The sequence below is a fragment of the Giraffa tippelskirchi genome, chromosome 8, assembly GCF_054371585.1.
Source record: "Giraffa tippelskirchi isolate mGirTip1 chromosome 8, T2T-mGirTip1v1.2.pri, whole genome shotgun sequence".
Lineage (NCBI taxonomy): Eukaryota > Metazoa > Chordata > Mammalia > Artiodactyla > Giraffidae > Giraffa > Giraffa tippelskirchi.
Window position 1 is genome coordinate 67,853,547 of NC_137282.1, and position 18,139 is coordinate 67,871,685.

The 18,139-nt window shown below is 54.2% G+C and overlaps 3 protein-coding genes across 6 annotated transcripts in view; 1 reads left to right on the forward strand and 2 right to left on the reverse strand.

The window, feature by feature from the left end:
• Positions 1-18,139, forward strand: part of LOC145517344 (uncharacterized) — a 325,418-nt gene that overhangs the window by 37,977 nt on the left and 269,302 nt on the right. For 2 of the 4 annotated variants that reach the window (XR_014061975.1, XR_014061983.1), the window contains 4 exons: positions 1,577-1,834; positions 2,452-2,563; positions 2,784-2,881; positions 3,385-3,977. The gene's annotated coding sequence lies outside the window, so the exon portion shown is untranslated. Of the gene's footprint in view, positions 1-1,576; positions 1,835-2,451; positions 2,564-2,783; positions 2,882-3,384; positions 10,208-16,864; positions 17,123-17,738; positions 17,851-18,139 lie in introns of those variants that run through there. The other 2 variants (XR_014061972.1, XR_014061964.1) reach the window with 2 other exon arrangements.
• On the reverse strand, positions 4,593-6,394 carry LOC145517262 (uncharacterized). The gene is made up of 3 exons (XM_081519536.1): positions 6,218-6,394; positions 5,506-5,818; positions 4,593-5,253 (listed from the first exon to the last, which is right to left on the reverse strand). Exons 1-3 carry the CDS (start codon positions 6,350-6,352, stop codon positions 4,625-4,627), a joined length of 1,077 nt encoding a protein of 358 aa, XP_081375662.1. The 5' UTR covers positions 6,353-6,394; the 3' UTR covers positions 4,593-4,624.
• LOC145517102 (uncharacterized) lies at positions 12,237-16,230 on the reverse strand. Its single transcript, XM_081519360.1, has 3 exons — positions 13,862-16,230; positions 13,150-13,462; positions 12,237-12,897 (listed from the first exon to the last, which is right to left on the reverse strand). Exons 1-3 carry the CDS (start codon positions 14,096-14,098, stop codon positions 12,269-12,271), a joined length of 1,179 nt encoding a protein of 392 aa, XP_081375486.1. The 5' UTR covers positions 14,099-16,230; the 3' UTR covers positions 12,237-12,268.

Here is an 18,139-nt window from a genome sequence, read left to right on the forward strand (position 1 = left end):
CATTTCTACCTCCGCCCAGCAAATGGCAAGGAGACTCTGATGTTAAGGAGCCTTTGACCTACGCTTCTTTCTAGCTATCTCATGACATCAGCCTTTAGGGTGAGGTTTTCCCCGATATTGAGGTGGTCTGAGATCAAAACCAATAGCGTTCTTCAGATGTAGCTGTCTGGTTTTCCCATGGACATGTATTGAAGAGGCTTTCTTGTTCCCATTTGGATATTCTCCCCTTCTGTGTCAGAGATGAGTTGAGCATGGATGCTGGGGTCTGTGTCTGGACCCTCAACTTTATTCCATCGATCTGGATCTGTGTGTGTTGTTGTATTCCCAATAGCATACTGTCCGGCTCCTGCTGCTGCTGCTGCGGCTAAGTCACTTCAGTCGTGTCTGACTCTGCGCGACCCCATGGCCTGCAGCCTACCAGGCTCCTCCGTCCAGGGCATTTTCCAGGCAAGAGTACTGGAGTGGGTCGCCATTGCCTTCTCCGATACTCTCCTGAGGATCCTAGTTTGGTCGTCTAATTTCCTTTCACACAACCTTGGATGTCCGTATCGGGGCTTTTTCGTCGGATTGTATTGACAATTTAGGCTCTTTTCTGTTTCCGTACCCCTTTTGCAATTCTTGGTTGGGTGCGAAAATGCATTGGCATTTTGGGAGGAATAGCATCGAAGCTGTGGATTGCCTTGTGGGGCTGGGATATCATTTTCCAAATAGGAATTCTTTCAAGCCCTGAGCACAGCTTCTCTTTCCAGGGATTGGTGTGGGCTTGATCTTCCTTCTTCCATCTCTCGCCGTTTTGTGAGAACAGGTCCTTCCTTCCCTTCTGGGTTAGATGGACCCGTGGGGATCACTTCAGTGAATGGCATTGTCAGTGGGGGTGATAATTCCCTTCTCATTGGAAGACTTTGCTGTGAGTATTAGAAATGCAAGTGATTTCTCTTCCCCTTCCTCCCTGTCCATCTCTCAGAGCCACCGGGAAACAGAGGCCTCACCCAGGGTCACACAGGCCTGAGGAGGTACAACTAGACTGTTGATTCTTCAGGCCCTCAGTGCTGGACATCATCCGGGATACTCTGTGTGTGTCTTCCTCAGTCTGGTGTCCCTTCAGACCTTTCCCTAGTTTTCACAGGCTTGTTGTGTTGGTGTTCTTTGTCTGTTTGGAGACACATCCTTGATAAGCTTTGTGTTTCCACTCATTCGTCTCGCGATGTGTGACCTGTCTTTTGCTTTTGTACTGAGGTCTTTCCCACAGTAGATATCTTTGATTTTGCAAAGTCCACTGTATTCTCCTGGTTTTTTTTGTGGACTGCCTTTTAGTTTTGTGTGTGAAGACTCAAAGCACGTGTCCGGTTTCGGCTCATTGTTCCTCTAGATTTGTGACAAGTTTTCATGGAATGTTTGTCTAGGGATAACTGGAAGTGAACTCGGTGTAAGGTGTCAAGTCTCCATCTTCATTCATGTCATCCCCTGCAGTTTCCAATACCCTGTTCCTGAGTGGTATTGGAGACCTTGAGGGAAGTTTGCTTGCATTGGAGTTTGCGTTTCCACCTTGATTAACTTCACACTGTTCTGCCCTCAGGGACACTGTCAAGGGGGAGTGAGGAGCAGCCTGCACTTCCAGCAGTGACCACACGGTGGGGCGAGTGCTGCTCTCCCCTCTGGGAGCCCCAGGCCACAGGCATCCCAGTGAGGAGCCAGCTCTGTGCTCAGCTGAAAGGAGTTAGTCTCTCAGGAGCCTCTGAGCCCTTCCGTTTGGATCACCCAGGGTGGGCATTTACTGTGACAGAAAAAATTGCCCTGAATTCCATGGACGGAAGAGCCTGGCTGTGTAGAGATCGTGAGTTGCCGTGAATCAGACACAACTGAGGACACAAAAATTCAATAGATTAAAACACTTTTTGGGTGTGGGGGGGAGTAAAAGGGGGTGATGTGGGTTTTTTTGTCTTATAAAATAGCCAAGGGAAATCTAGTTTAAACCTAAATTCACATATATGGGATAGGTATAGCTCTCCGTCACCCTATTAAAAAAAACTACTAAACTTTTTTGAAAGTTTATTTTGTAGCTTCCTTGAGCACTTCATTGTGAAGCTTTTTTTTTTTTTTTTTCTGTGACTTTGGCCTCATTAAAAAGTACGGTTTGCCTTTACTGGATAATTTTGTTCATTGGTTTCTTAGGGAATCTTGGTAATATTTGAGTTTCCTGGGGAGTATGGTCACATGACCTGGCCCTGGCCAATCGGTGCCTTCCACCTCCTTGGCCACTGTGATTGGCTCCGGACTGGGGCAGTGCCCAATCGGGGCCCAGGGCCGGGCCTCACGTTAGAAGCCAGGGGAAGAGGAGCTCTCGTCCTGCTGGGGTAGGGGAAGGGGTGGGGCCGGGGGAGGTCAGGCTCCATAAGTGGGAGGGGCGTGAGGTCCGCCTGCGGCAGTTGGTGACCTTCCTGCTCCCCTCAGGGCAGAGCCGCCGGCGTGAGAATGAGGGCGCTGCTGAGCCCAGGGACTGGGATGGCCTGTTGCTGCTGTGGTCCCAGAGCTCCACCCGAGACCTGAGGGAAGCCGTCTGCCCGTGAGTCCTCTCCCGCTTGTCTGTCAGCTTGTTTGAAACATGCTGGGTTTTCTGCCCAGCTGGCTAAGGGGAGTCCCTGGAAACGCAAGGGTGTGGGTTTTGGCAGACTTCAGGGAAGACATGCCAGATGAGCCTGGGAGACACCAGCTTAATCTGGATTCAGGAGATATCTCCTCGGGCCAGCTAGTAATTGTAGGATAAGCCTAATGAGTCTTCACAGGATGAAGAGAGTAACGTGCCAAGGTAGCAATCGATGTCCTCATTCGAGAGGTTGAAGCTGGTGCTCAGAGAAGCGGGGAACTTGGCCAGAACAAGCAGGTGTGCACCCAGACAGAACCCCCAGATCCGGCCATTGGAGCTCAGGGAGGCCACTGGTGTGGCTTGTCCCTGTGGCAGGGGCCGAGGCATGCAGCCCACCCTGATTCCTGCGGGGGCCTGACTTGGGAAGTGCCATCTGGTAGCTTTGAGACTCACCAAACCAAATTGCACTGGAGAGAGGAAGGACACCTTCCTTCATCCACCCCCCACCCCCGCCGGATTCCCACATACCCTGACCCCTTTCTCTGGATTTCGGAGCCATTTCCAGAGTCCCGCTCATATGACCTCATTCGAAGTGCACTGTGGACGAGCTGCCATCTGCAGCTGCTACCACAGCAGCCAAGGGCTTTAGCTCCCGAGTACCTCCCTTCCTTTGGAACTTGGGGGCCCTCTACTCCCCACTTGCACACCACACACCTTTGCTGAGGATTGTGGGGACCCTCACTCAGTTTGCAGCACGTTGTAGCCATCCCTGTCCTCTCAATACCTCCCTTGAAACTCAGCTTGTGAGCTCCTTTGGAGCAGCGTGGCCCACCTGCAACACTGCAACGGAAGAGACACAGCTGACAGTGAAACAGCAGCTTAGATCTGACGGCCGGAAAGCTCTGTCAAAAGGGACCTCCCTCTTCACACCGTAGAGGCTCTAGGAGCCGCCAGGGTTTCGGAACCAGTGCTGGGGCCAAAAGGACTCCACAGCTGTTTTCCTTCCTGGGGAGGGTTCTGGCTCGAGTGGGAATGGCTCAAGTCTCCTAAGGTTCTGAAAGCCCACTGTGTGCAGATTCACGGTACACAGAGAGCAGAAGGTGGAGTCCTGTCCTGGAGGTGGTCACAGCTCACGGATGAGCCAGGCAGGCAGGCAGGCAGGGCATGAGAACACCTGAGCTGCCTTCATGAGTGAATGGTGTGGGGGCAGAGGAAGAGAAGCCGGTCTGCTCCCTCGTGTGGTGCCCAGGGCAGGTTGTCCCCAGAGGAATCCCTTACGACAGTGAGGACTATCACGGCTGTTTCCCAAGGGGTTCTGTCAGTGCGTGTCTTCCCCGGAGCGGTCAGGCCGTCTCTAAAATACACTGGCCATGGGCATTGCCTCTCCTTGGAACTTCCCATCTGTTTCTCTTTTTTATGGAACAGTGAATTTCTAGAGGGGTTCTGGGCCACAAGGATGTTGGGTCATTTTCTAGCCTTCTGTCATGAAGAACGCTTTCCTGGGCGTTGGGGTGGTTTGTTGTTCCAGCTCCCTTTCTTGGCTTCTTTTGGGAGCTGGTGCAACAAGAGGAGCTCAGCCTCTGCCTTCTGGCTGAGATGGCACCCTTCAAACAGCAATGCCTGCCTGGAGATAATGATGGCATTTGCCAAAAGGGCTTCGTTTGGCACATGGTATCTTGAAAGGACGTACAACGTCCTTTCAGCTATCAAAGGCTAGTTCAAAGGACATAAACATGAGAACTCTCCAGTGGAGTCTTACAGTAGGTGGAGCGTCCGAAAAAAACTCCTTCAGTCATTTCACTGAGAGTCATTGATTGGGGACACCAAGAATATAGGAAGGAATGCAGAAGGAAAAGATGAAATTGTGTTCAGGATCGGGCGGAGGGATGAACAGGGCGTGCTTGCCTTGAATCCAGGCTTTGTTGGGGGGTGGGGCATAAAGATGGAACGGGTCTGAAACTACAAAGTGGTGATGGTAACACAGTATCACCAGAGTTACACAACAGTGTTCCCAAATTGCAACAATGATGAAAAAGTTTACTAATCCCAACTTAACCAACAAAAATACAGGAAACCACGCAAAAAAGAAAACATCACCAGAAAGGTGGAAACAAACCAAATGCAAAGCAGTTCGGGGGAAAGGAACTCCATGTCCCCTGGGGGCAGACCGAGTTGACGGCGTCCACGGTGAGCAGACAGGGATGGAGGCTGCAGAGCCGACCGCTCCCCTGGACGTGGTGTTTCCGGCAAGGGCTCTGGGTCTCTGTCCAGAGCGGGGGCTCGTTCTCCCTGCAGGGGTGGGTGAGTCATCGTGGGCGTCTGGGTGTTGCGCGGGAGCCAGGGCAGGCTCTCCCTGCCGAGGCGGTGACTCCTCCTCTGCCTCGGGTTCTCCTGCCAAAGGCCGAGCAGGTAGAGGTGCACGTGGAGGTGGAGGTTCTGGCTGAGGGGGTGGGACATCAGTGCCTGGGGCTGGGGGTCCTGCAGGCACGGAGATCCGATCTGCCCGGTGTGCTGGCCAGTACCCAGCTGGCCTGGTGTCTCTGCGAGGGCAAGTCTCGGTTCTCCATCTGCCCTCGGTGGATCCCTGGGTCCTGCACCTGGAGCCACCACCTCTGTAGGGACAGGTCTGGGAAGTGGAGCCTGGTTCCAGTTGGAGGCCAGTGCTAGAGCTGTGGGAGAAGCATCGTTTGCCCGCAGGCCAGCCTTGGCATGTGCGTATCCCGGGACAGAAAGCTTCCAAGAGATTCCCAAAGAATACCCAGGGTCGGATGTCTTTTGGGACTGAAGTGTGCAAGATGGGGGGCGGGGGGTGTGAGGCCAGCGCTTGCTGCAGGCCCAGCAGCAGCTTTCGGGGACTCGTCCCTGTGTAGCTCAGCACCCCCTCCGCACACACTCCCGTACACCAGCCCCAGCGTCCTCACCTCTGTGCTCTGGCGTGCTGGGCTCCAGGTCCTCCTGCTGCCTCAGAGGCCGGGGTTCTCGGGACTCTGGGTCGGAGCCGGGTGTGCTGAGCTCCGTGGCAGCCTCAGACTGGGCCGCCGGGTGTATCCTGGGCGGTGTCTCGGCAGCAGGCCTTCCCCGCCTCCGCTTCGCCCCCGGTGGGGCTGATGCCTCCGTGGGCACGCTCACCTGGAGCCTGCACTGGGCCTCACGGGCGGGGGGGTGGTGCTCCGACCCCTCCCTCCGGGAGCTGGATGGGGTGTCCCCGTCCTCGGCCTCATCACGTGGGAAGCTCTGCAACGACAGTGACCGTCAGCCAGCCATGCTGGGAGTTTTCCGAGCTGGGCCTGGCCAGTGGAGCCGCTGCTTCGGCCTGCTCGAACTTCTCTGCCCAGAAGGGTCAGAGACGTGTGTCTGCTCAGATCCCCACCCGGGAGGAAAGAGACCCACCTGAGGGTGTGAGGTCAGCCTGGGCGGCCGGCCCTGCCCGCACTCTCCCCATCCCGCCCAGCATGCTCTCCCCTGGGGTGTGGACACAACTTGTCCGCAGGCTTCTGACCCCACATCCACCTGGGCTTCCTTGAGGGAGACACGCCCCGAGAAACCCGCATCCACACACACAGGCAAAGGACCCGGTGTTTCCGGGTGGCATGGGAGAGGTGGCCTGGCCCGGCCTGGGGCTCCCCGTGTTACCTTTCTGTTTCTCCGGGCAAAGGGCCAGAGGCGTCTCGGGGGTGCCCTGAGCCAACGTCGACAGGGTGCCCACGCACACTGCCTGTGAGCTCTCCTGAGGCCCCGGCCTCTGGGCAGGGGCAAACAGCAGAACATCTCGGCAGCAAGTGATCTGGCTGGGGGCTCCTCTCCGCTCTCGAGGCCTGGATACCCAGGTTGCGGGTTCTGTTGGGTTCTGTTGCCGGCAGGTGACATCATTTCCTGGGGTTCGTGCTGAGGTCCCTTCCCCAAAACTTCCCAAGCGAATCCCTGGGTTTCTGACTGCTCGACCACCACCCTTAAGCCATGTGCAGGCACAGTGACACCCACCCAGCCCAGCCGACAGCCCTGGGGAGGCCTGGGTGCAGCCAGGGCCTGAGCTCCGAGGGCCCCGCTGCTCTCAGACCAGGCTCCTTCTTCTCATAAGTGGTGTGGCCCTGGACAAGCATATGCCCCTCAGGGTTTCCCCAGTCTCTCCATCTGCAGAGTGGCGGTCATTCTCCCATCTGCTTCCTAGGTCTGTCGGCCTACGAGCAGCTCCATGCCTTTCCACCTGGGGCCGATATCACGTGGAGCGTGTGCGCTGAGACTTCAGAAAGAAAGATTCCTTCCTGGGCTGACACAGCACAGAATGGGGCAGAACGAGGCCTGGATGTGCCGTGGTACCCAGGAAAAGGCACTCCCCCTCCTGACTGTTTTGAGACCCCGCATCCAAGTTGGAGGACCGAAAGGAAGACTCGAAGGTCTCCCTCTCTTATAGAAAAGAGTGGCCAACTTTCTGGTCCTCTGTTTCCATTGAGATTCTGTTCAAGTGTCCCAGCTCGGCTTCTGCGGGTGGCTGAGCTTCTAATGGCTCCCTGCGTTCTTGTCTTTTCCTCTCCAAACCTTCCGTCCTTTTCCCCCTTCTGGGGTGGATGGGCGCTGTCATTGCTTCTACCTTCGAGACAGATTGATGAAAAGTCTGGACCATCGACTCCTTTCCTCTCTTTGGTTCCGTGTCTCTCTCTGGCTGTGTCCCTCTCTTTTCCTTTCTCAATTCAGTCTGTGTCTTCCTCTTTCTCTCTCGTGTGTGGACGGATGGATGCTAGGAATGCACATGTATATGATTAGATGAGGGTTATGTTTTAGGGATAGGTTAGAGGGAGAGAAAGGCTTTAGGTCGGAGTTGGTCATGGGGGAAGGGTCAAGGGTGGTGGTGGTGTTTCTTGGAATCTGAGTGCTGTGCATTCTTCGTCTCTTTCCATATGAACCCCTTCTCAGATACACCACTTGCAAGGAGTCTCTCGTGTTCCGTTTCCTCTCTTTTGCATTTGTGAATGCTTGCTTAGCTTCTCTGTTGTGAAGAGGTTCCATTGGATGGAAACCCATTGGTGTACTTCGTGTACCTCTTTCCCTTACTTGAAGAGACCCATTTCTACCTCCGCCCAGCAAATGGCAAGGAGACTCTGATGTTAAGGAGCCTTTGACCTACGCTTCTTTCTAGCTATCTCATGACATCAGCCTTTAGGGTGAGGTTTTCCCCGATATTGAGGTGGTCTGAGATCAAAACCAATAGCGTTCTTCAGATGTAGCTGTCTGGTTTTCCCATGGACATGTATTGAAGAGGCTTTCTTGTTCCCATTTGGATATTCTCCCCTTCTGTGTCAGAGATGAGTTGAGCATGGATGCTGGGGTCTGTGTCTGGACCCTCAACTTTATTCCATCGATCTGGATCTGTGTGTGTTGTTGTATTCCCAATAGCATACTGTCCGGCTCCTGCTGCTGCTGCTGCGGCTAAGTCACTTCAGTCGTGTCTGACTCTGCGCGACCCCATGGCCTGCAGCCTACCAGGCTCCTCCGTCCAGGGCATTTTCCAGGCAAGAGTACTGGAGTGGGTCGCCATTGCCTTCTCCGATACTCTCCTGAGGATCCTAGTTTGGTCGTCTAATTTCCTTTCACACAACCTTGGATGTCCGTATCGGGGCTTTTTCGTCGGATTGTATTGACAATTTAGGCTCTTTTCTGTTTCCGTACCCCTTTTGCAATTCTTGGTTGGGTGCGAAAATGCATTGGCATTTTGGGAGGAATAGCATCGAAGCTGTGGATTGCCTTGTGGGGCTGGGATATCATTTTCCAAATAGGAATTCTTTCAAGCCCTGAGCACAGCTTCTCTTTCCAGGGATTGGTGTGGGCTTGATCTTCCTTCTTCCATCTCTCGCCGTTTTGTGAGAACAGGTCCTTCCTTCCCTTCTGGGTTAGATGGACCCGTGGGGATCACTTCAGTGAATGGCATTGTCAGTGGGGGTGATAATTCCCTTCTCATTGGAAGACTTTGCTGTGAGTATTAGAAATGCAAGTGATTTCTCTTCCCCTTCCTCCCTGTCCATCTCTCAGAGCCACCGGGAAACAGAGGCCTCACCCAGGGTCACACAGGCCTGAGGAGGTACAACTAGACTGTTGATTCTTCAGGCCCTCAGTGCTGGACATCATCCGGGATACTCTGTGTGTGTCTTCCTCAGTCTGGTGTCCCTTCAGACCTTTCCCTAGTTTTCACAGGCTTGTTGTGTTGGTGTTCTTTGTCTGTTTGGAGACACATCCTTGATAAGCTTTGTGTTTCCACTCATTCGTCTCGCGATGTGTGACCTGTCTTTTGCTTTTGTACTGAGGTCTTTCCCACAGTAGATATCTTTGATTTTGCAAAGTCCACTGTATTCTCCTGGTTTTTTTTGTGGACTGCCTTTTAGTTTTGTGTGTGAAGACTCAAAGCACGTGTCCGGTTTCGGCTCATTGTTCCTCTAGATTTGTGACAAGTTTTCATGGAATGTTTGTCTAGGGATAACTGGAAGTGAACTCGGTGTAAGGTGTCAAGTCTCCATCTTCATTCATGTCATCCCCTGCAGTTTCCAATACCCTGTTCCTGAGTGGTATTGGAGACCTTGAGGGAAGTTTGCTTGCATTGGAGTTTGCGTTTCCACCTTGATTAACTTCACACTGTTCTGCCCTCAGGGACACTGTCAAGGGGGAGTGAGGAGCAGCCTGCACTTCCAGCAGTGACCACACGGTGGGGCGAGTGCTGCTCTCCCCTCTGGGAGCCCCAGGCCACAGGCATCCCAGTGAGGAGCCAGCTCTGTGCTCAGCTGAAAGGAGTTAGTCTCTCAGGAGCCTCTGAGCCCTTCCGTTTGGATCACCCAGGGTGGGCATTTACTGTGACAGAAAAAATTGCCCTGAATTCCATGGACGGAAGAGCCTGGCTGTGTAGAGATCGTGAGTTGCCGTGAATCAGACACAACTGAGGACACAAAAATTCAATAGATTAAAACACTTTTTGGGTGTGGGGGGGAGTAAAAGGGGGTGATGTGGGTTTTTTTGTCTTATAAAATAGCCAAGGGAAATCTAGTTTAAACCTAAATTCACATATATGGGATAGGTATAGCTCTCCGTCACCCTATTAAAAAAAACTACTAAACTTTTTTGAAAGTGTATTTTGTAGCTTCCTTGAGCACTTCATTGTGAAGCTTTTTTTTTTTTTTTTTCTGTGACTTTGGCCTCATTAAAAAGTACGGTTTGCCTTTACTGGATAATTTTGTTCATTGGTTTCTTAGGGAATCTTGGTAATATTTGAGTTTCCTGGGGAGTATGGTCACATGACCTGGCCCTGGCCAATCGGTGCCTTCCACCTCCTTGGCCACTGTGATTGGCTCCGGACTGGGGCAGTGCCCAATCGGGGCCCAGGGCCGGGCCTCACGTTAGAAGCCAGGGGAAGAGGAGCTCTCGTCCTGCTGGGGTAGGGGAAGGGGTGGGGCCGGGGGAGGTCAGGCTCCATAAGTGGGAGGGGCGTGAGGTCCGCCTGCGGCAGTTGGTGACCTTCCTGCTCCCCTCAGGGCAGAGCCGCCGGCGTGAGAATGAGGGCGCTGCTGAGCCCAGGGACTGGGATGGCCTGTTGCTGCTGTGGTCCCAGAGCTCCACCCGAGACCTGAGGGAAGCCGTCTGCCCGTGAGTCCTCTCCCGCTTGTCTGTCAGCTTGTTTGAAACATGCTGGGTTTTCTGCCCAGCTGGCTAAGGGGAGTCCCTGGAAACGCAAGGGTGTGGGTTTTGGCAGACTTCAGGGAAGACATGCCAGATGAGCCTGGGAGACTCCAGCTTAATCTGGATTCAGGAGATATCTCCTCGGGCCAGCTAGTAATTGTAGGATAAGCCTAATGAGTCTTCACAGGATGAAGAGAGTAACGTGCCAAGGTAGCAATCGATGTCCTCATTCGAGAGGTTGAAGCTGGTGCTCAGAGAAGCGGGGAACTTGGCCAGAACAAGCAGGTGTGCACCCAGACAGAACCCCCAGATCCGGCCATTGGAGCTCAGGGAGGCCACTGGTGTGGCTTGTCCCTGTGGCAGGGGCCGAGGCATGCAGCCCACCCTGATTCCTGCGGGGGCCTGACTTGGGAAGTGCCATCTGGTAGCTTTGAGACTCACCAAACCAAATTGCACTGGAGAGAGGAAGGACACCTTCCTTCATCCACCCCCCACCCCCGCCGGATTCCCACATACCCTGACCCCTTTCTCTGGATTTCGGAGCCATTTCCAGAGTCCCGCTCATATGACCTCATTCGAAGTGCACTGTGGACGAGCTGCCATCTGCAGCTGCTACCACAGCAGCCAAGGGCTTTAGCTCCCGAGTACCTCCCTTCCTTTGGAACTTGGGGGCCCTCTACTCCCCACTTGCACACCACACACCTTTGCTGAGGATTGTGGGGACCCTCACTCAGTTTGCAGCACGTTGTAGCCATCCCTGTCCTCTCAATACCTCCCTTGAAACTCAGCTTGTGAGCTCCTTTGGAGCAGCGTGGCCCACCTGCAACACTGCAACGGAAGAGACACAGCTGACAGTGAAACAGCAGCTTAGATCTGACGGCCGGAAAGCTCTGTCAAAAGGGACCTCCCTCTTCACACCGTAGAGGCTCTAGGAGCCGCCAGGGTTTCGGAACCAGTGCTGGGGCCAAAAGGACTCCACAGCTGTTTTCCTTCCTGGGGAGGGTTCTGGCTCGAGTGGGAATGGCTCAAGTCTCCTAAGGTTCTGAAAGCCCACTGTGTGCAGATTCACGGTACACAGAGAGCAGAAGGTGGAGTCCTGTCCTGGAGGTGGTCACAGCTCACGGATGAGCCAGGCAGGCAGGCAGGCAGGGCATGAGAACACCTGAGCTGCCTTCATGAGTGAATGGTGTGGGGGCAGAGGAAGAGAAGCCGGTCTGCTCCCTCGTGTGGTGCCCAGGGCAGGTTGTCCCCAGAGGAATCCCTTACGACAGTGAGGACTATCACGGCTGTTTCCCAAGGGGTTCTGTCAGTGCGTGTCTTCCCCGGAGCGGTCAGGCCGTCTCTAAAATACACTGGCCATGGGCATTGCCTCTCCTTGGAACTTCCCATCTGTTTCTCTTTTTTATGGAACAGTGAATTTCTAGAGGGGTTCTGGGCCACAAGGATGTTGGGTCATTTTCTAGCCTTCTGTCATGAAGAACGCTTTCCTGGGCGTTGGGGTGGTTTGTTGTTCCAGCTCCCTTTCTTGGCTTCTTTTGGGAGCTGGTGCAACAAGAGGAGCTCAGCCTCTGCCTTCTGGCTGAGATGGCACCCTTCAAACAGCAATGCCTGCCTGGAGATAATGATGGCATTTGCCAAAAGGGCTTCGTTTGGCACATGGTATCTTGAAAGGACGTACAACGTCCTTTCAGCTATCAAAGGCTAGTTCAAAGGACATAAACATGAGAACTCTCCAGTGGAGTCTTACAGTAGGTGGAGCGTCCGAAAAAAACTCCTTCAGTCATTTCACTGAGAGTCATTGATTGGGGACACCAAGAATATAGGAAGGAATGCAGAAGGAAAAGATGAAATTGTGTTCAGGATCGGGCGGAGGGATGAACAGGGCGTGCTTGCCTTGAATCCAGGCTTTGTTGGGGGGTGGGGCATAAAGATGGAACGGGTCTGAAACTACAAAGTGGTGATGGTAACACAGTATCACCAGAGTTACACAACAGTGTTCCCAAATTGCAACAATGATGAAAAAGTTTACTAATCCCAACTTAACCAACAAAAATACAGGAAACCACGCAAAAAAGAAAACATCACCAGAAAGGTGGAAACAAACCAAATGCAAAGCAGTTCGGGGGAAAGGAACTCCATGTCCCCTGGGGGCAGACCGAGTTGACGGCGTCCACGGTGAGCAGACAGGGATGGAGGCTGCAGAGCCGACCGCTCCCCTGGACGTGGTGTTTCCGGCAAGGGCTCTGGGTCTCTGTCCAGAGCGGGGGCTCGTTCTCCCTGCAGGGGTGGGTGAGTCATCGTGGGCGTCTGGGTGTTGCGCGGGAGCCAGGGCAGGCTCTCCCTGCCGAGGCGGTGACTCCTCCTCTGCCTCGGGTTCTCCTGCCAAAGGCCGAGCAGGTAGAGGTGCACGTGGAGGTGGAGGTTCTGGCTGAGGGGGTGGGACATCAGTGCCTGGGGCTGGGGGTCCTGCAGGCACGGAGATCCGATCTGCCCGGTGTGCTGGCCAGTACCCAGCTGGCCTGGTGTCTCTGCGAGGGCAAGTCTCGGTTCTCCATCTGCCCTCGGTGGATCCCTGGGTCCTGCACCTGGAGCCACCACCTCTGTAGGGACAGGTCTGGGAAGTGGAGCCTGGTTCCAGTTGGAGGCCAGTGCTAGAGCTGTGGGAGAAGCATCGTTTGCCCGCAGGCCAGCCTTGGCATGTGCGTATCCCGGGACAGAAAGCTTCCAAGAGATTCCCAAAGAATACCCAGGGTCGGATGTCTTTTGGGACTGAAGTGTGCAAGATGGGGGGCGGGGGGTGTGAGGCCAGCGCTTGCTGCAGGCCCAGCAGCAGCTTTCGGGGACTCGTCCCTGTGTAGCTCAGCACCCCCTCCGCACACACTCCCGTACACCAGCCCCAGCGTCCTCACCTCTGTGCTCTGGCGTGCTGGGCTCCAGGTCCTCCTGCTGCCTCAGAGGCCGGGGTTCTCGGGACTCTGGGTCGGAGCCGGGTGTGCTGAGCTCCGTGGCAGCCTCAGACTGGGCCGCCGGGTGTATCCTGGGCGGTGTCTCGGCAGCAGGCCTTCCCCGCCTCCGCTTCGCCCCCGGTGGGGCTGATGCCTCCGTGGGCACGCTCACCTGGAGCCTGCACTGGGCCTCACGGGCGGGGGGGTGGTGCTCCGACCCCTCCCTCCGGGAGCTGGATGGGGTGTCCCCGTCCTCGGCCTCATCACGTGGGAAGCTCTGCAACGACAGTGACCGTCAGCCAGCCATGCTGGGAGTTTTCCGAGCTGGGCCTGGCCAGTGGAGCCGCTGCTTCGGCCTGCTCGAACTTCTCTGCCCAGAAGGGTCAGAGACGTGTGTCTGCTCAGATCCCCACCCGGGAGGAAAGAGACCCACCTGAGGGTGTGAGGTCAGCCTGGGCGGCCGGCCCTGCCCGCACTCTCCCCATCCCGCCCAGCATGCTCTCCCCTGGGGTGTGGACACAACTTGTCCGCAGGCTTCTGACCCCACATCCACCTGGGCTTCCTTGAGGGAGACACGCCCCGAGAAACCCGCATCCACACACACAGGCAAAGGACCCGGTGTTTCCGGGTGGCATGGGAGAGGTGGCCTGGCCCGGCCTGGGGCTCCCCGTGTTACCTTTCTGTTTCTCCGGGCAAAGGGCCAGAGGCGTCTCGGGGGTGCCCTGAGCCAACGTCGACAGGGTGCCCACGCACACTGCCTGTGAGCTCTCCTGAGGCCCCGGCCTCTGGGCAGGGGCAAACAGCAGAACATCTCGGCAGCAAGTGATCTGGCTGGGGGCTCCTCTCCGCTCTCGAGGCCTGGATACCCGGGTTGCGGGTTCTGTTGGGTTCTGTTGCCGGCAGGTGACATCATTTCCTGGGGTTCGTGCTGAGGTCCCTTCCCCAAAACTTCCCAAGCGAATCCCTGGGTTTCTGACTGCTCGACCACCACCCTTAAGCCATGTGCAGGCACAGTGACACCCACCCAGCCCAGCCGACAGCCCTGGGGAGGCCTGGGTGCAGCCAGGGCCTGAGCTCCGAGGGCCCCGCTGCTCTCAGACCAGGCTCCTTCTTCTCATAAGTGGTGTGGCCCTGGACAAGCATATGCCCCTCAGGGTTTCCCCAGTCTCTCCATCTGCAGAGTGGCGGTCATTCTCCCATCTGCTTCCTAGGTCTGTCGGCCTACGAGCAGCTCCATGCCTTTCCACCTGGGGCCGATATCACGTGGAGCGTGTGCGCTGAGACTTCAGAAAGAAAGATTCCTTCCTGGGCTGACACAGCACAGAATGGGGCAGAACGAGGCCTGGATGTGCCGTGGTACCCAGGAAAAGGCACTCCCCCTCCTGACTGTTTTGAGACCCCGCATCCAAGTTGGAGGACCGAAAGGAAGACTCGAAGGTCTCCCTCTCTTATAGAAAAGAGTGGCCAACTTTCTGGTCCTCTGTTTCCATTGAGATTCTGTTCAAGTGTCCCAGCTCGGCTTCTGCGGGTGGCTGAGCTTCTAATGGCTCCCTGCGTTCTTGTCTTTTCCTCTCCAAACCTTCCGTCCTTTTCCCCCTTCTGGGGTGGATGGGCGCTGTCATTGCTTCTACCTTCGAGACAGATTGATGAAAAGTCTGGACCATCGACTCCTTTCCTCTCTTTGGTTCCGTGTCTCTCTCTGGCTGTGTCCCTCTCTTTTCCTTTCTCAATTCAGTCTGTGTCTTCCTCTTTCTCTCTCGTGTGTGGACGGATGGATGCTAGGAATGCACATGTATATGATTAGATGAGGGTTATGTTTTAGGGATAGGTTAGAGGGAGAGAAAGGCTTTAGGTCGGAGTTGGTCATGGGGGAAGGGTCAAGGGTGGTGGTGGTGTTTCTTGGAATCTGAGTGCTGTGCATTCTTCGTCTCTTTCCATATGAACCCCTTCTCAGATACACCACTTGCAAGGAGTCTCTCGTGTTCCGTTTCCTCTCTTTTGCATTTGTGAATGCTTGCTTAGCTTCTCTGTTGTGAAGAGGTTCCATTGGATGGAAACCCATTGGTGTACTTCGTGTACCTCTTTCCCTTACTTGAAGAGACCCATTTCTACCTCCGCCCAGCAAATGGCAAGGAGACTCTGATGTTAAGGAGCCTTTGACCTACGCTTCTTTCTAGCTATCTCATGACATCAGCCTTTAGGGTGAGGTTTTCCCCGATATTGAGGTGGTCTGAGATCAAAACCAATAGCGTTCTTCAGATGTAGCTGTCTGGTTTTCCCATGGACATGTATTGAAGAGGCTTTCTTGTTCCCATTTGGATATTCTCCCCTTCTGTGTCAGAGATGAGTTGAGCATGGATGCTGGGGTCTGTGTCTGGACCCTCAACTTTATTCCATCGATCTGGATCTGTGTGTGTTGTTGTATTCCCAATAGCATACTGTCCGGCTCCTGCTGCTGCTGCTGCGGCTAAGTCACTTCAGTCGTGTCTGACTCTGCGCGACCCCATGGCCTGCAGCCTACCAGGCTCCTCCGTCCAGGGCATTTTCCAGGCAAGAGTACTGGAGTGGGTCGCCATTGCCTTCTCCGATACTCTCCTGAGGATCCTAGTTTGGTCGTCTAATTTCCTTTCACACAACCTTGGATGTCCGTATCGGGGCTTTTTCGTCGGATTGTATTGACAATTTAGGCTCTTTTCTGTTTCCGTACCCCTTTTGCAATTCTTGGTTGGGTGCGAAAATGCATTGGCATTTTGGGAGGAATAGCATCGAAGCTGTGGATTGCCTTGTGGGGCTGGGATATCATTTTCCAAATAGGAATTCTTTCAAGCCCTGAGCACAGCTTCTCTTTCCAGGGATTGGTGTGGGCTTGATCTTCCTTCTTCCATCTCTCGCCGTTTTGTGAGAACAGGTCCTTCCTTCCCTTCTGGGTTAGATGGACCCGTGGGGATCACTTCAGTGAATGGCATTGTCAGTGGGGGTGATAATTCCCTTCTCATTGGAAGACTTTGCTGTGAGTATTAGAAATGCAAGTGATTTCTCTTCCCCTTCCTCCCTGTCCATCTCTCAGAGCCACCGGGAAACAGAGGCCTCACCCAGGGTCACACAGGCCTGAGGAGGTACAACTAGACTGTTGATTCTTCAGGCCCTCAGTGCTGGACATCATCCGGGATACTCTGTGTGTGTCTTCCTCAGTCTGGTGTCCCTTCAGACCTTTCCCTAGTTTTCACAGGCTTGTTGTGTTGGTGTTCTTTGTCTGTTTGGAGACACATCCTTGATAAGCTTTGTGTTTCCACTCATTCGTCTCGCGATGTGTGACCTGTCTTTTGCTTTTGTACTGAGGTCTTTCCCACAGTAGATATCTTTGATTTTGCAAAGTCCACTGTATTCTCCTGGTTTTTTTTGTGGACTGCCTTTTAGTTTTGTGTGTGAAGACTCAAAGCACGTGTCCGGTTTCGGCTCATTGTTCCTCTAGATTTGTGACAAGTTTTCATGGAATGTTTGTCTAGGGATAACTGGAAGTGAACTCGGTGTAAGGTGTCAAGTCTCCATCTTCATTCATGTCATCCCCTGCAGTTTCCAATACCCTGTTCCTGAGTGGTATTGGAGACCTTGAGGGAAGTTTGCTTGCATTGGAGTTTGCGTTTCCACCTTGATTAACTTCACACTGTTCTGCCCTCAGGGACACTGTCAAGGGGGAGTGAGGAGCAGCCTGCACTTCCAGCAGTGACCACACGGTGGGGCGAGTGCTGCTCTCCCCTCTGGGAGCCCCAGGCCACAGGCATCCCAGTGAGGAGCCAGCTCTGTGCTCAGCTGAAAGGAGTTAGTCTCTCAGGAGCCTCTGAGCCCTTCCGTTTGGATCACCCAGGGTGGGCATTTACTGTGACAGAAAAAATTGCCCTGAATTCCATGGACGGAAGAGCCTGGCTGTGTAGAGATCGTGAGTTGCCGTGAATCAGACACAACTGAGGACACAAAAATTCAATAGATTAAAACACTTTTTGGGTGTGGGGGGGAGTAAAAGGGGGTGATGTGGGTTTTTTTGTCTTATAAAATAGCCAAGGGAAATCTAGTTTAAACCTAAATTCACATATATGGGATAGGTATAGCTCTCCGTCACCCTATTAAAAAAACTACTAAACTTTTTTGAAAGTGTATTTTGTAGCTTCCTTGAGCACTTCATTGTGAAGCTTTTTTTTTTTTTTTTTCTGTGACTTTGGCCTCATTAAAAAGTACGGTTTGCCTTTACTGGATAATTTTGTTCATTGGTTTCTTAGGGAATCTTGGTAATATTTGAGTTTCCTGGGGAGTATGGTCACATGACCTGGCCCTGGCCAATCGGTGCCTTCCACCTCCTTGGCCACTGTGATTGGCTCCGGACTGGGGCAGTGCCCAATCGGGGCCCAGGGCCGGGCCTCACGTTAGAAGCCAGGGGAAGAGGAGCTCTCGTCCTGCTGGGGTAGGGGAAGGGGTGGGGCCGGGGGAGGTCAGGCTCCATAAGTGGGAGGGGCGTGAGGTCCGCCTGCGGCAGTTGGTGACCTTCCTGCTCCCCTCAGGGCAGAGCCGCCGGCGTGAGAATGAGGGCGCTGCTGAGCCCAGGGACTGGGATGGCCTGTTGCTGCTGTGGTCCCAGAGCTCCACCCGAGACCTGAGGGAAGCCGTCTGCCCGTGAGTCCTCTCCCGCTTGTCTGTCAGCTTGTTTGAAACATGCTGGGTTTTCTGCCCAGCTGGCTAAGGGGAGTCCCTGGAAACGCAAGGGTGTGGGTTTTGGCAGACTTCAGGGAAGACATGCCAGATGAGCCTGGGAGACTCCAGCTTAATCTGGATTCAGGAGATATCTCCTCGGGCCAGCTAGTAATTGTAGGATAAGCCTAATGAGTCTTCACAGGATGAAGAGAGTAACGTGCCAAGGTAGCAATCGATGTCCTCATTCGAGAGGTTGAAGCTGGTGCTCAGA